At 40.3% G+C, this 15,775-nt stretch overlaps 1 protein-coding gene across 1 annotated transcript in view; it reads right to left on the bottom strand.

The window, feature by feature from the left end:
• Positions 1–15,775, bottom strand: part of PALMD (palmdelphin) — a 65,221-nt gene that overhangs the window by 33,430 nt on the left and 16,016 nt on the right. Inside the window, exons 2-3 of the mRNA XM_056139070.1 lie at positions 14,765–14,845; positions 6,338–6,462 (exon numbers count right to left, since the gene is read on the bottom strand). Of these exons, the coding sequence (XP_055995045.1) occupies positions 6,338–6,462; positions 14,765–14,845 (206 nt within the window). The remainder of the gene's footprint in view (positions 1–6,337; positions 6,463–14,764; positions 14,846–15,775) is intronic.

Genomic DNA, 15,775 nt, shown 5'->3' with positions numbered 1-15,775 from the left:
CAAGTTTAATTCCTGCAACTGTTAATTTTTTTCATCTATTAAATGATATTGACCATATAAGGTGGTTGTGAGAATTTAATGAATTAATATATATGAAGAGTTTTGCATAGTGCTTGGTCAGTAACAAATGCTCTGCAAAAAATTAATCTTTGTTAATAGAATTTTAACATTCTTGTCATAAAGAAAATTTATCAACCATCTCTGAGGACCACTTGGGATGCCGAGGATCAAACGAAATCAGGTGAGCCAAATGCAAGCTCAACCAACTGTGCTATCTTTCTGGCCCCTCATTTCCGCACTATTACAGATAGGGAAAATGCCCAGGTGAAACCATTTATTCAGTCATTTATTCAATACAATATTTCTTCACCTCTTTGTTCCCATCACATGACTTATTGTTTAAGTTGCCATGCCAGAGACATTAACAGCAGTTAGTAAGCACATCAAAATTCAATGAGAACATTAAGAGCAGAGGTTGGAATATTTTACATAACCAATCAGCAGGCATCCTTAACGGATAAACTAAGGTCATGGCAGTTTTTTATTCTAGCTTTGACTATATTTCATTATGCAGCTAGAAAACCCCTTTTAATTTTATTCTTTCCTGGGTGTATTTTTTTGCTTGCTATTTCTATTCTACTTTTTCCCAGAGTACACTTTTACTGCCTGTTTATATTCTAAGACTTACACTGTTTTTGCCTGGGGTCCTATACTGACCTTTGGGTTATACTTGGGGGGGGGGGGTAATTTCCCAGTGGGAGACTGGGGGGAGGATCAAGATTGAAGAACAATGTGGTCAAGTGAGAGGGATTTTTAAATGCCAAAGGCTTTGCTCTGTCTGTTCACCTCACAAAACTATGGCAGTGAAAGAAATGGAGGCTTCATAACAAAGTCTGGCACTGCCACAACCTCTGAGGTAATAGCAACCTTCTATTTTGATATTCCCATTAAAAAATCTTATCCTCTAAGTTGAGAGGTCTTGGCAGATGGCAAATGTCATTCTTGAGCAGGCACATAAGTCAAGTGATAAATCTTATTCAAGGTTTGGATCCTTTTCCTGTTCAGCAAAGGAAGGGTAGTTTTGCCTGGTTCAATGTCATCAAGTGGCTTGATGGCTATTAAGAGCTAACAGGAAAATGAAGTGTAGGTAGTTGGTAATAAAAGCTTCTTAAGCACTGTGTGTAGTTGTTTCGGAAAAAAGATTGAGTTCAAAACCATGAGCCTGACTTTACAGCACCTACAGCAATCTCTGAGTGAAAATGTTCAGTTACCTGGTAAGGTTGCTCTGGCCGTGAGCTCACTGCAAGGCTTGGGGCAGCTGAGGTTGCTTGGTACAGTCAAGGTAGAGATAGTTTTTGGTGATCTCTGTGTATTGCTTTAGAACATTCTGTGTCCTGCGTATTTTTAACAAGATCAACCTACCTTATGGGTCACAGTGATGCTTTTTCACAAATAAATATATTTTTTAGGATTCTTCCTTAAGCCAAGCAGTTTGTATTTTAGGTAAAAGGTGCGTCACCATTTCTAGAACATTTACTCCTTTTACTCAATTTCTTGTTTTTATTTTTTGTTGTTGTTGTTTGTTTTGGGGTCACACCTGGTGGTGCTCAGCGATTACTCCTGGCTCTGTACACAGGGATCACTCCTGGTGGGTTTGGGGAACCATACAGGATGTGGAAGATCAAATCCTGATCAACCACATGCAAGGCAAATGTCCTGTTTGCTATTCTATTGCTCCAGCCCCTTTTACTCACTTTTAATTTTACAACTGGAGAGCACTGAACCTGAATGTCTTGAGACCCAAGTCTATCCTTTATTGCCTCTGTGACCTTAATTTAATGTCTTTTCCTCTCTGGGCCTACTTTCTCATCTGGGCAATGAAGTTTTTAATGCTTGTTTTCTAGGATTGTTGTATTAAATGATAGTGTAAATGCAAGTGCTTAGACGATTTGCACATGTCCACTAAAAAAGAGCCATTATTGTTATTATTATTTACATTATTTGGGCATGAAAATCATCCAGTATGCCATTTTGCTATAAGGGCTATTTTTTAAGGGCTATTTTTTTCATGGGGGAGCAAATTGTATCTATCCATCTATCTATATATATATACACACACATTCATATGTACGTATTTACCCCTTCCTAGAAGTGCTGGGAATCGAACCCAGGGCTTCATACATGCAAAGAATGTAATCTACCTTTGAGCTACATGTCTGGTCCATAAGGTTTATTTTATTTATTTTTATTTTTTTTCTCTCTTGGGTCACACCCAGAAATGCTCAGGGGTTACTCTTGGCTTTTCACTCAGGAATTACTGCTGGCAGTGCTCAGGGGACCATGTGGGATGCCAGGGATCAAATCCAGGTCGGCCACGTGCAAGGCAAATGCCCTACCCGTTGTGCTATTGCTCCATCCCCTAAGGTTTATTTTAAATTAAATGCCACTGAAAGAATTTCAACACAGGAAGAGATATTTTCTCTCCTCTGTTTACCTAAAAGCATCACATATATTTCCTTTGCAAAGGCACTTATTGATAAGTAAACTCAAATAGGACTTACTTCTTTTTTTTTCTTTTTTTATTAGTGAAAAACCATGAGGTACAGTTATAGGCTTACAAATTTTGTGCTTGGGTTTCAGTTATACAATGATCAAGTGCCCATCCCTCCACCAGTGCCCGTCATCCATCCCCATGGGTCCCAGTATCCCCCCTCAAATAGGACTTACTTCTTATTGACACATAGTAAGGAAATTTTTAGGGTGTATACATTTGGCCCAGTAAAAATGACTGTAGGTTGAAGCTATCATCATATCAACCTATCATATATCTAATTATATAATACTCTGTCAGGTATGAAGTAATATCACTTTCGAAACTAGTAGGATTTGACCTGCCTAAGTATCATTTTCATCTATAAAACAGTTTTAAAACTAGAAATAGATATTTTAATATCCTATAATATGTACAAGATAGCAGAAAAAATCACTAGGTGTTAATAAAGGGTTACAGACGGGTTAATGACATCTTGAAGATCTACATTTGCAGTGAGATGCCAGAAATGAGATGATACAGACACAGGTAGTTGGTCATTCAAGACAGGGATCAGAGAAGTATAGAGGAAAAGGCCTGGAGCGTGGTAGGATCTGTTTGGAAAGGGAGGATCAAGGGACAGAAAATGCTTCAAAGAAAATCCCTTTAAGCCTGCAGAAGTTGTATGCCATCACTTATAGGCAGTGCAACTAGTCAAATGAGTTAGACTGATCTGCTACTTTACAATTGTGTCATTTCTTTAATCTCTGCAAAAAGTAAAGATAACACTCTCCATCTCACCGGGGTCATGAAAATTAAAGTGGATGATACATGTTATGTGCCTGGCATATAGTAAGACTCAGTAAATATGTTTTCTCTCCCTGCCTCCATCCTTCCCTCCTTTCTTCCTTCTTCCCTCTCTCCTCCTCTATCTCTGCCTCTGTTGCTGCCTTTGTCTTGTCTGTCTCACTCCCTTGTGAGCCAGGAGCTCTAAGTAGGCAAGTCACTATCCATGCTACTGGAAACTTAATGTACTTTTTAGAGCATTCAGGCAAGGTCTAAAAGCAATCAGCAGAGTCCTAGTAAATTCTCTGGGATTACTCAGACTGCTGCCCAAACTTGCTAATGGAGTTTGAGTCCATGTAGCCACTTCAATTCTCATCAAGTGCTAAGAAAGTATAGGTGTTTAGTATGTGCCAAGATTCTACAGAGGGGACTCCCAGGCAAGTAAGGAAGTGTTTGTGCTGAGTAAAGAATTTATAGGGATTAAATTCAAGCCTTCTTCAGAGATAGGGGTTTTGTGTTGAGGAATAAACAAAGTAATAGCTAATCCATATGTTGGTAGGGAATTCTTGCTAAGGGACATGCTAAAAAATACTAATTGTAGAGTTGATGCATTGAGTTATTTTTGAATACTTTATTGATTTTTTGAATATTAGCTACCACTCAGGAGCAGTTCATAGCTTTGAGAGAACACTGATAGATTTATAAAGGTCAAAGTTTCAATTATGGAAGCCAGTGAAATAGTATAGGGTTAGGGCCTGTACATGGAGATGTGGCAAGGTTAGAATCCACAAAACTGTTGCATATTGATTCCTCAAACACTCCCACAGGTCACACCTGAGCACTGCCAACTGTGGCCAAACCTTTCCATTTCAATGATAAAATTTAACATTTAAGGTATTTTAACTCAAAATACCTGAATAAGTATGAGTGGAAAAGTAAACATTTTCCATGATCAACATTAGGCCTAGTGTTACCATGTAGATAGTTTTAAATTGATTTGGGGGAAGCGGGGAAGGATCCCTGCCAAGTGGTACTTGGGACTTGTAGTTTACTCCCTGCAATTCTTGGCCCCCTGGCCAACTGATGCAGTAGTTGCATGTGAGTGCCTGAGCAATGGAGACTGCTCGGCCCTTAGGTGCCAGGGGCGCCCAGGGCTACACTGGTATTGGGATCAAACATGGGTGCAGGTGTTAGGACCCACTTAGCCAGAGAACTGCCATGACAGGCTCTGAGTGACTTAGGCATCTTCCAGGAACAAGAAAAGCAGAAACAAAACCAGATGCTTTTGTCAAAGATTACATCCCCAGAATGAGATTAGGCCTCTAAATGTAACTGTCAGGGAGGTGGGCTGGATGTTGCATGCCAAAGCAAAAACAACAAAAATATATGAGTACTCTGTAGGTAATAGAAAATTGCTGAGTAATGCTTACTTGCCAAAATGAAAGTATAAGAACTTGCTGAACCTAGTGCTTGGGGTCCTTGTTGAAACCTGCTGCACTGGGCAGATACTTGGACCCCAGTTGGCTGAAACAATAAACCTTGCTATGTGATTTGCATTATCAGCTCTGTTCTCTGTCCTTGAGGGGTGGTCAACTCCGTACTCTAACACATGCAAAGTACATGCCTGGACAAGCTTCTTGGTGCTGCCACTGGATATTTTCATCTTCTAAGATTTTCTGCAATTCTCACTAAAAATAAAAGCTACCAGTAATGACTGGGGCCAGAACAAGAGTACAGTGGGTAGGGTATTTGCTTTGCATGTAGCTAACTGGGTTCAGTTCCCAGCATCCCATGTGGTCCTCTGAACCCACCAGGAGTGATCCCTAAGTGCAGAGCCAGGAGTAACCCCTGAACATCTACAATGTGGTTCCTCCCCTCCACCAATCTAAAACAAAGTAAAACAAAGAACTACCAATAGTTAGGTTTTAACATGTGTGTTTCAAAGAAGCATAAGCTTTAACTTATTGTCATTAGCTTATCATAATAAATTCCATCTTTTTAATTCAGGCATAGGCCAGAAATGATTCTCAAATTTCTCATATCTCTTTATTTAATGCTGTCTTTGGGGGAGGTGGGAGTGGCCTGTTAAGCAGTACTCAGGAGACCCTGCAGCCCTCCTGGTGATTCTTATCCAAAGAGGCAAGTGATTTAATGCAGGGCTTAAGGATGTGGTTCGGCTTAGGCCTCATTGTACTGGGTTTACCTGGGCCTCCCTAGTTATGCATGTTGAGTGGAGAAAGGCATAGTAAGTAAAATCAACACCTGTGACCCAACAATTCAAGCAGTAGAAGTGGGTCACTGTTAGTGAAGAACCTCCTAAAATCTCTTACCTGGGCAGGGTCTGGGAAAGGTGTGATGGCAGGACAGTGTGAACATACCTTCAGAGTCTGAAGGTGACAGTGGGGGGTTGGGCTGTTTGATCATGTGCATTGTCAGGAAGCTACGAGGAACTTAACAACTAGACCTTTACTTGCTCTACATCTCAAAAAATAGATGATTTCATTACTGTTTCATAGCTAAAGAAATATGTGCAGAGATCCCTGGATAAGTTACCACTCTGCTTTGCAAGTGAGAGCTCTGGTACCTCATAGTCCCATAAGCACCAATGGGAATGAATCTGGAGCACTGAGTCAGGAGTAACCCCTAAATAACTCTGGATGTAGTTTCCTCTTGTCATCTAAAAATCTTGTGTTGCTATGTGTATGTGATACTCATGGTACAAATTCTATTACAAATCTAAGTGGGGGATGTGATTCTATGCCTAAAAAATTAGAAAACGACTCCTTTTCTCTTCACTTGAAAGTAAAAGTTTTGATTTATACTTGGCTGTGCTCTGTATGCAGGGATAACTACTGGCAGGGCTTGGGGAAAGCATGCAAGGTGCTGATGATAGAAACTGGGTTGGCAGCATGCAAGGCAAGCATCTTCCCCACTGTACTATGAGCCTAGAATGGCTCTTCTACATGCCACATGGGCAGAGACTAAGTGAAAATAGATGAGGAATATCTCTGAGGGCCATACCTGAGGATACTTTGTTCTAGGACTCGAATCTGATGCTGATCTTGTTGATTTTGCTTCTTCATCTCTTCTTGTTCTTTTCCACTCGTGATTCCATCTAGAAGCCATTTCTCCCTCAAGGCCTTTTTCTGGTAGCAGGAAACAAAGACAGGTTCTCAAATCAGCTAACAACCAGCAAACTCTGTCTTCTTTAAAATACTAGGAATTTCAACAGTCAACATATTGGAGAAAAACTGTTTTTCTCACTGCCTTGCATGAATGAATCTGTTATTTTCCACTGTTCCCTTGGTGAGCCTTGAAAAAGTCAGTTTTTCTAAATTTAATTAAGGTCTTCTTTATCCCTCAAGATCTAGTGAAGATCTTTCCTCCTTGCTTTTTTTTTTTTATGAAGATCTTTGTCCTACTTCTCACCTAACCTTTTATCTCCCCACTTGTAACCCCTAATCCCATTCTCATGCTCAGAGAACTCTCTCCAAGTCACCCATGTTTACTATGTTGCATGGGTGACTTGTAGAGAGTTCTCTGAGCATGAGGCATATGTATTATATTCTTGACAAATGGAATCACTACTGAAGCCATTTTGATTTTCATCAAAATGGAAAGCATATAGTTACAAATTCAAAATGTCTTATGTGGGATTAATTTGAATGGTGGGAAAAAATGATACAATTTTATCACATACTGATTGAAAATTGCCTTAGGCTATGCAGTTCATATGTACTATTTTGTCAACCCCAAATCTTGTCTGTTTTTTATTTCTGAGACTGTCCCCGATCCTAGATATTAGCTTTTTTTTTGGTTCAGCTCCCTTTATGTTCCAATAGTACCATGCAAAAAGTTCACTGATCTGTCTAAATATTTGTGAGTTGAATTTTTGTTGACTATAATGCAACAACAACAAAATTCATTTGTTGCTTCATCTTAGGGAAAACAAAATCTTGAGTTTGCATGGAAAAAATTATATTCTTATGCCTGAACTTCAGAAAATTTAAAGCAAGTGGATGTAAGATAGCATTGGTTTGTCATTTCTGCCTTGCCACAGGGAGCTTAGGTCTTTTTTTGGTTAATCCCATCACAGTGCTCCCATTCCTCTGTGTTTACCTGTAACTCTTTTTATTTTATTTTATTGTTTTTGCTTTTTGGGTCATGCCCTGTGATACACAGGTATTACTCCTGGTTCATGCACTCAGGAATTACTCCCGGTGGTGCTTGGGGGACCCCACAGGATGCTGGGAATCGAACCTGGGTGGGCTGCATGCTACCCTACCAGCTGTGCTATCGCTCTAGCCCCTGTAGCCTCTTTCTTTGTGCTTTGCTTCCCCAATAAGTCAATCACCTTTATCTCCTAAATCAGACTCTGTTAACCTGTAAATAATGCTTTTCTCTTCTCCTTAAGTCATAGTTAATTCAGAGTAATGTCCTTTTTGTATAGACACAAGAAGACAGTCAATGCTATGCTTTTGTAACTTGGGAGTTTCAATTGATTCTGAATGAAAATCACTCCTGGGCATCTGTTCTCTTGACTTAAGTCTCAGTTGCCTTTACTTCCTAGCATTTCAAAAGCAGGGTCCAAACAAGAGACTGAATGGACCCAGGGCAAGCTCTGAGCTATTCTGGTATTGAAATGGGCCAGGCCAAAGTATCATACTACTTAACTATAAGTTAAGAGCATGGTCATGATCCAAAAAGTAACAGCTGGAATAAGACACTGCTAGTGTTAGGAAAAACTAATCTGACCTGAGCACTGTAGATCTGAGATCTATAGCGAGATGTCCCCAAAAGAGTCACCCTACAAGCTTAATGTATCTCTTACTGTGTCCATACAACATAACTAATATTAAGAAGTGGAATTAAGATGTTAATTAAGATGTTAATTAAGATATTGGACTAAGGGGAGGAACACCTAAGTGGTATTTTGCCCTTGAGCGGAAGAAGGACTTTCATATGTTGATTGTGCTACTGGACTGGGTGTGGTGGCTATCTTCAATGCAGGGAGTTGGTGAGAAACTAGAGAGAGATCAGGGCAGTGAGTGGGAGCATGGAGAGATGAGTGAGGGAGACAGGAGGAGATGGGAATGAGGGGCAGTATGAGACAAGAATGGGGCGCTTAGTGAGACTGGAACAGGCACGTGGGGAGAATGGAATAAATGGCAACTGATTGTCAATCATCTTAGTGGCCCTGTTCCCTCCTTCTTGTGTCTGTTGGCGGCAGCTGCACGCCGGGGTGGGGAAGTGGCTCGAGACCACCAAACATATGTGGTGAGAGAGCCACCGGGAGTTTCTTAGCCACCTGATAATTACACAGTGGAAGACACCTACAAGTTTGGTAGGAGTTTTAGCTGGCATCCTATCCAGGTGAAACACTGTGAGATGTTTCAGGTCTCCTCTGATATCTGAAAGTAGAGCATGCTTTTTTTTTTTTTCAGAGTGTGACAATTATGGCACCAGGTGAAGTAGCAATTACTATTCTTTTTTTTTTTTTTTACTTTTTGGGTCACATCTGGTGTTGCACAGGGGTTACTCCTGGCTCCCACTCAGGAATTACTCCTGGCGGTGCTCAGGGGTTCATATAGGATACTTGGAATCAAAATAGGGTCGGCTGCGTGCAAGGCGAATGCTCTACTGGCTGTGTTATCACTCCAGCCCTTTACTCATTTTCATGATTTTTTTGAGAGTTTCCAGACCCCAAAAGTAACCTGATAAAGTCACGCCAAATAACACATGAAATTTTTAAAAAAGTATGTTACTAACTAATATGAAGTAAGTGCTGAAATAATATAAATACCCAGCCCACCTAATAATTATTAGGGCAGGAGCTTTGTTTATCCTCTAGCTGGTCAGGGCAGGGCACTGCTTTCAGAATGACTGCAACAAAACAAGCACTGTGCACTGTTTTTGATTTTTTTTTGGGTGGGGATCCTCCTACGCTGTGATCTGGGTGATGATTCTCAGCCAATAGGGAGGATGGTTCAATGTGAGAGTCTGAGGGAAGTGCTGCTCTCATCATGTAGTGTAAGGGACCAACCAGGTCACTTGGCAGTGCTCGGTGGTACTTTTTGAGTTGACTCCTGAAAAAAATCCTCTTGGGCTTCTTTTAGGTAGAGAAATCAGGCGTTAATGAAGGTCTTTCAGAAAAGTTCTGTAGAAAATTGTATGACTTAAACTTTTGAAAAGAGAGGATATCCGAACATCCAGAATTCAAGTTTCTCGGTTTTTCCCTGAGGAAAAGACACTGTGACAATCTGCCTTTGTAAAAGACTAGTTTGATAATTATTCACTGGACATTGGCCATCTAAATGGGTGTGGAGATGTGAGGGATCGCATCATCACTAAACGTGTCTGACAAGAAATGCTCTCAGGAATTCTTCAAGTGGAAAGGATGCTACCCAGTGACATGCTAAACTACAAAAGAATGAAGACGAAACAGCAGGGAAGGCCAATGGAGACAGATTCAGAGCACCCTGAGGCAGGAGTACATTGATGTGAGGCTACTTTTGAATAAATATAAAAGGACAAAAGAATTAAAAATAACCCCCACTTCAACAATTTGTTAGTGGATACAATGTGGAGAGAGAAGAATGGGAAGTTTATTTTTTCTAGGACTTTTCTGACAGTATAAAAAAGATGAGAGCAAGTAAGAAACCCTCTTGTCTCTTCCAAAAGGGTGCTAGAATGAAAACCACTGGAACATAAATATCTCTGAATTAAAAAAATAAATAAGAGACAATGTGTAAGATCATTGCCCAAGATGTTTATGTTAGATAGTGACTCTCAAACCAGGAAGAAAGGTTATATGGGTGACAAATTAATATTATTTGGAACTGTAATTGTATAATAGGAAACTTATGGGCTGCTTTAGTTGAAGCTGTGGGGGGCCTGAAAATCTCTGAATGCCTGGAACACAGTTTGAAAACCACTGGATTAAGTCAAGGCCTTACCCATGCCATCATTTCTGTGATGGTCTTTTCAGTCTCAAGCAATTGCTTGTGGACAACTTGCCTGTAAAGGCAGTTTGTGTTATTCCGGTTTGTAGCCAGAGATTCTTTTCTGCTGTGTTATCTTACCCTTTAATTATAGCTGTGGAGCTGTTTGTAAAAACTGTTTTCCCATAGACACAGTAAATATTATCGACAGAGGTCAAGATTTCTTTTCTGAGGTCAAAGATGTCGAAAAATCTTAACGCATCAGCATTTTAAGAATTTTAATTTACTTTTATTTGATTTTAATTTATTTTCATTTGATGAAATATGATAGGTGATCATAGTAAAGAAGACAGATGACAACTATCAAAGTAAATTATAGTTCTTACAAACCACCAACAAGGATAGTTCAGTCAATTAGGTTATATCATTCTAAGAAACAGTCAGATGGAGAGAGTCTTATGATGCTGAGTTGCAAAGAGCATAGAATGAGTGATTCTTGTGGCATGATCAGATTAATTTAGGGTTATATTCTTGATCTCTAGTCTAGGTAGAAAAAATGATATTAAGTTCAGTTTTATAAAACTTTATTATAATTCATGAATTGCCATCCTCTGCCAGAAACTCTTTGCAACTAGATATAAAACATATGATTTTAGAGGAGCATTAGGGTCCTTGGGGGAAGGATGTGGGTACACTGGTGATGGGTGTGGTGTTCAAATTATGTGCAGCAAATCGATGATGTTCATGAGAAACCATTATTAACAGTATTGTAAGTCACAGAACCTCAATCAATAAAATAAAAAAAAATTAAGTGCAATCCAAATGCTAACATATAATCACAAAAAATCACCAGAGGAGTTATTTAGGCTTTTTTGGGTCACAGTTTAGATTTAGACTTTAGACCAGGTAACTGATAACTATAATCAAATATATTTTACAACTATGAAATTCAGAATAAAAAGTCAGATTAACTAAATAAAAATGTGAGTAACATGCAGGTAATGGGCATTTTGACAGTATTTTTAGGGAAAGTTTTCCTAAAAAATTTTATATCCTACACAATTACAGCAAAAAGGGTTAGTTTAGGAAAGGATTAGTTTTTCATATCATGAATTAAATAGATTTTTCAGAGTTCTATAAATTGAGTAGGTTCTGTGACTTTTTTTCACTTAATCACTTAACTTCCCGTTAGTCGTCGATTTGCTCGAGCGGGCGCCAGTAACGTCTCCATTTGTCCCTGTCGCGTGCTAGTGTAGCCCAATGGCATCTCTTCGCTTCCCAGAGCGAAGACTTTTTTTAGCTTTCGATATTATGTTTCAAAGCAAAAAATTAATAGATTACAAAACTCAGAGATGTTTATAGTTAGAACATTAACAATGGATTCTATTTTGGTAATGGTGGAGCCACGCTTGGTACGCAGGGTCTATTCCTGACTCTGTGCTCAAGGAGTGACCTCTGGCCATGCTCAGAATGGTTCTGGGGATTTGAACTGGGTGCATGCTAGGCAAGCATTTTCCTCCTGTACAATTTCTCTGACCTTTCACACACCTTTGGGTATACCTCATCTATGAGCTTGTCAGGTTGTGGAGCTAAAAATTATCAAAGGAAGGTAATCCAACTATTTTGAAATGTGAGCACTACTGATACAGAAGGGCATCTTTGAACTGTTTGCAATTTGTGTTGTCCAAAGTGGGTAGTTGAAGGGTCATGCAGTACTTTGTAATTGTAAAGCAACAAGGATAATCACCAGCAGGGGATGAAATCAATCAAGAAAATAGAACAAGCACTGTTATATTGGCCTATAGACTTTTTTTTTTAACTTGGCACATATGCGGGGGAGCTGGTTTTAAAAATACTACTTTACGTTTGAACCCTGTTTTGGAATGGTAACTGGGTACAGTTTGGCATGACCAACAATTTTCGCAAAACTTGGAAGAATTTTCTGGGAGCAGTTGCTTTAATTCAGCGTCCCTCTTGCTGTTGATGTATTGCAAACAGTTTTCATCACAGTGTCAGAGTCAGTATGGACATGTGGATCAGTTATTACTACCACTTCCTTTCTTCGTTATTGCTGTGATGACGGCACTTCTACATGCTGATCTCAGGACTCACGGGGCACTGTATCAATTACTATTTTAAGGGCAACATTAAAACTTTACACCTTATATTTATTGTCTATTTGCATGTTACACATAATAGGTGCTCTGAAATATTTGCTCATCAAAAGGCTCTGCACAGGGGCTAGAGTGATAGTACAGCAGTTGGGGCATTTGCCTTGCACAAGGTCGACCCGGGTTCGATTCCCACCATCCCATATGGTCCCCTGAGCACAATTGCCCAGGGGTAATTCCTGCGTGCAGAGCCAGGAGTAAGCCCTATGCATTGCTGGATGTGACCCAAAAAGAAAAAAAAAAGGCTCCATGTACACTGTCTTCCCATTGTTCATCGATTTGCTCGAGTGGGCACCAGTAACATTGCACAACAAATTGTGAGACTTGTTGTTACTGTTTTTGGCATATCGAATACGCCATGGGAAGTTTGCCAGGCTCTGCCATGCGGGCGGGATACTCTTGGTAGCTTGCCGGGCTCTCCCAGAGGGACAGAGGAATCGAACTGGGTCAGCTGCATGCAAGGCAAATGCCCTACCCTTTGTGCTATATAGCTCAGGTTGTATAGTTTAAAAAATAAAAAAGGCTTCTTATCATTTGCTTGCCTTGATCATTTCCTTAATCTTGAACTTCCTCTAGGAAGCTATATGCAGGAAGCTCCCCAGTGCCTCTGCTGGGATCTAGGGCATTGATGTGAGACTTAGGTAAAAGCAACTTTCCTTACTCCACTCCTTTGGGTCAGTGCATAGCTTGGGTGGGTGAAATGACACGCTAGTGTCTTATCTCCAGACAGAAGCTGTTCTGTTCCTCTGCACAGGGTGCCATGGCCCAGCCTGAGTTGGTGTTAGGACGTCTCCCTTGGGCATCTCTGTGCAGTATACAGCCTGCACAACTAGATAGCAGTTCAAAGCATGATGCATTGACTTGGACTGGCTGAGGAGAGCTCTCCTGGATTTCAGGAAGCAAATCTAAAGGGACGATCAAGTGTTTTGTAGTGCTTTTGTTCAGAAAAAAATGAGGTGCTACTGAGAAATGAGCCTTTCAGGAGGTTTTCCTAAGAGCAACCGAGAATGAACTTAGACGATATTGAAACCTTTATTTCCCCTCCTATTTGCTCTACTGCTGTTTCTCTATCCATAACACCGGCACTGTGTCACTGTATCACTGTCCTCCCGTTGTTCATCGATTTGCTCCAGCGGGCCCAGTAACATCTCCTTGTGAGACTTCTTGTTACGGCATAATGTTTAGTTTACCTAGGCTTTGAGATTATCCATCAATTGTCAGACAGGTCCATTTGCATAGCAGCAAGGAACAAAATCCAAAGAATGAACACTAGTTTGCACCTTCTACTATTTCCTTTCAGAGGTGGTTACTTGATCCATCAGAAAGATGCATTTAGCTGAATGCAACAAGTTTTTCTTGAGGTTGTGAGCCCAGGAATGTGAGGCATTGTTTCAATGAGGGACTCCTGAAATCCACTGATCACAGCCCTGCCAGATAAGTCGTTTCCTGCTTGGGCCGGTTCACAAGGAGCTCCTGTTTGTCATTTGGTTGCATCCTGTGACTAAGCTAATGTAATAAACTGTTGAAACTCAATGAGCTTTAATTACAAAATGACCACACCCAGGAGAGATGTAAAGCCTGATTTTAAAAATGGAGATTTATTTCTGGTTATGATCTCACGTTCTGTCGAAACAAAATGAAACAAAACCCAAACCGTACTCAAGGACTTGGATTTATCGCATGAAGCTTTTAAATGCAGGCATCCTTGAGAGGAGCAACAGTGTCTGCTCTTCACCCCCTGGGGAAAGGCTGGCCTTTCACTGATTTCAAAAGGGACTTCTAGCTTGTTGGGCTCCCTAGGGAGGTTAAGTAAGATTGTGTTCAGGGCCAATTTATCCAGACTGAAATCTCAAGGTTACCTGAGAAAACGAGGAATTTCAGTAACCAAGGATAAAATAAAGCCATGTTTTCCATTTTCCTTATTTGCCAGAAGGTATTAATCTCAGATGCAAATGCTACTAGCTTCTTTACCTCCCCAAATGGTTATTAGAGGGTTAGGAGAACTGTCCTGTAGCACTGTCTTCCCATTGTTCATCGATTTGCTCAAGCGGGCACCAGTAATGTCTCCATTGTGAGACTTCTTGTTACTGTTTTTGGCATATCGAATATGCCACGGGGAGCTTGACAGGCTCTGCCATGCGGGTGGGATACTCGGTAGCTTGCCACGCTCTCTGAGAGGGGCAGAGGAATTGAATCCGTGTGCAAGCCCTACCCGCTGTGCTATCGCTCCAGCCCGTTAGGAAAACTATACTTCCTAAAGCATCTTTATTCTTGTGTTGAGGGTCATTAGAGTATTTGAATATGAGATCACTGAAATGAAAGTAGTTACAAATTACCTTCAAATGCTGGTGATTTAGTTTTTCTTCCTCTATTTTCAGACGTTTCTGTGAGATTTCTTCCTGTATTTTTCTTTTATCCTGAAATTTAAAAAGATTCAAGAGTAATTTAGTTTTGAAATTTGCTTCATTACACTTTTTTTTTTGAGAGTTGTCATTATTGAATTACTAGCCAGTGGTATGCTCTTAGAATTGCTGAAAACTTTTTGGAAACAAATATTTCAAGGCAAAGAAATAAGAGCAAAATGAGACATTCAATGCATTTTACTGGTGGAAAAACTATACAATGTGCTTTAAAAAAGAATTTAAAGGCCAGAGAGATAGCACAAGGTGCTTGCCTTGCACACGGCTGACCTGGTTCAATAAACAGAACTCCAGAATGTCCCCTGAGTCTGCGAGGAATGATCACTGAGCAAAGAGACAGGATATGCCCTGAGCAAACAGAGCACACACACACACACACACGCACACATGCACACACACACACACACGCACACATGCACACACACACAAAGAGAGAGAGACAGAGAGAGAAACAGAGAGACAGAGAGAGAGAGAGAGAGGAGAGAAGACAGAGAGAATTTAAGAATATTTTAATGTCTCACAACCCAATCACTGCCATGATCACAGCCAACCTACACAGGCTCAAATGAGCCTCATCCATGAATGAATCTGTTAAAAAACTCAGGTATGTGGGTTTTATGACCTAAATCTCCAGACTCTCATGGAGTTGGGGGATGGGCTTCCTCCCCTCATCCCTCTGTTCTTCTGGAAGCCTAGCAGTTATACCCACAAACTGTTTCTGGTGCCATATAAGCTCATTAATGACCATGACCCAGAGACTCACAAATAAATCTCAGAAGAGATCAACAAGCTGCAGAGATGTTTCCAGACCTCACAGTCACTATCTAAAAATTTAACTCCAGCTATATGACATTACTTAAAATTTTAGAATTCCTAGAGTAACATTTCATACCTTGTACCACTGATGTACCAGGAGTAGCACACCAC

The sequence above is a fragment of the Sorex fumeus genome, unplaced genomic scaffold (assembly GCF_029834395.1).
Source record: "Sorex fumeus unplaced genomic scaffold, SorFum_2.1 ptg000131l, whole genome shotgun sequence".
In the NCBI taxonomy this organism is placed as follows: Eukaryota; Metazoa; Chordata; class Mammalia; order Eulipotyphla; family Soricidae; genus Sorex; species Sorex fumeus.
The sequence above is the reverse complement of the archived record's forward strand: the minus strand, read 5'-3'. Positions and strand labels throughout refer to the sequence as shown.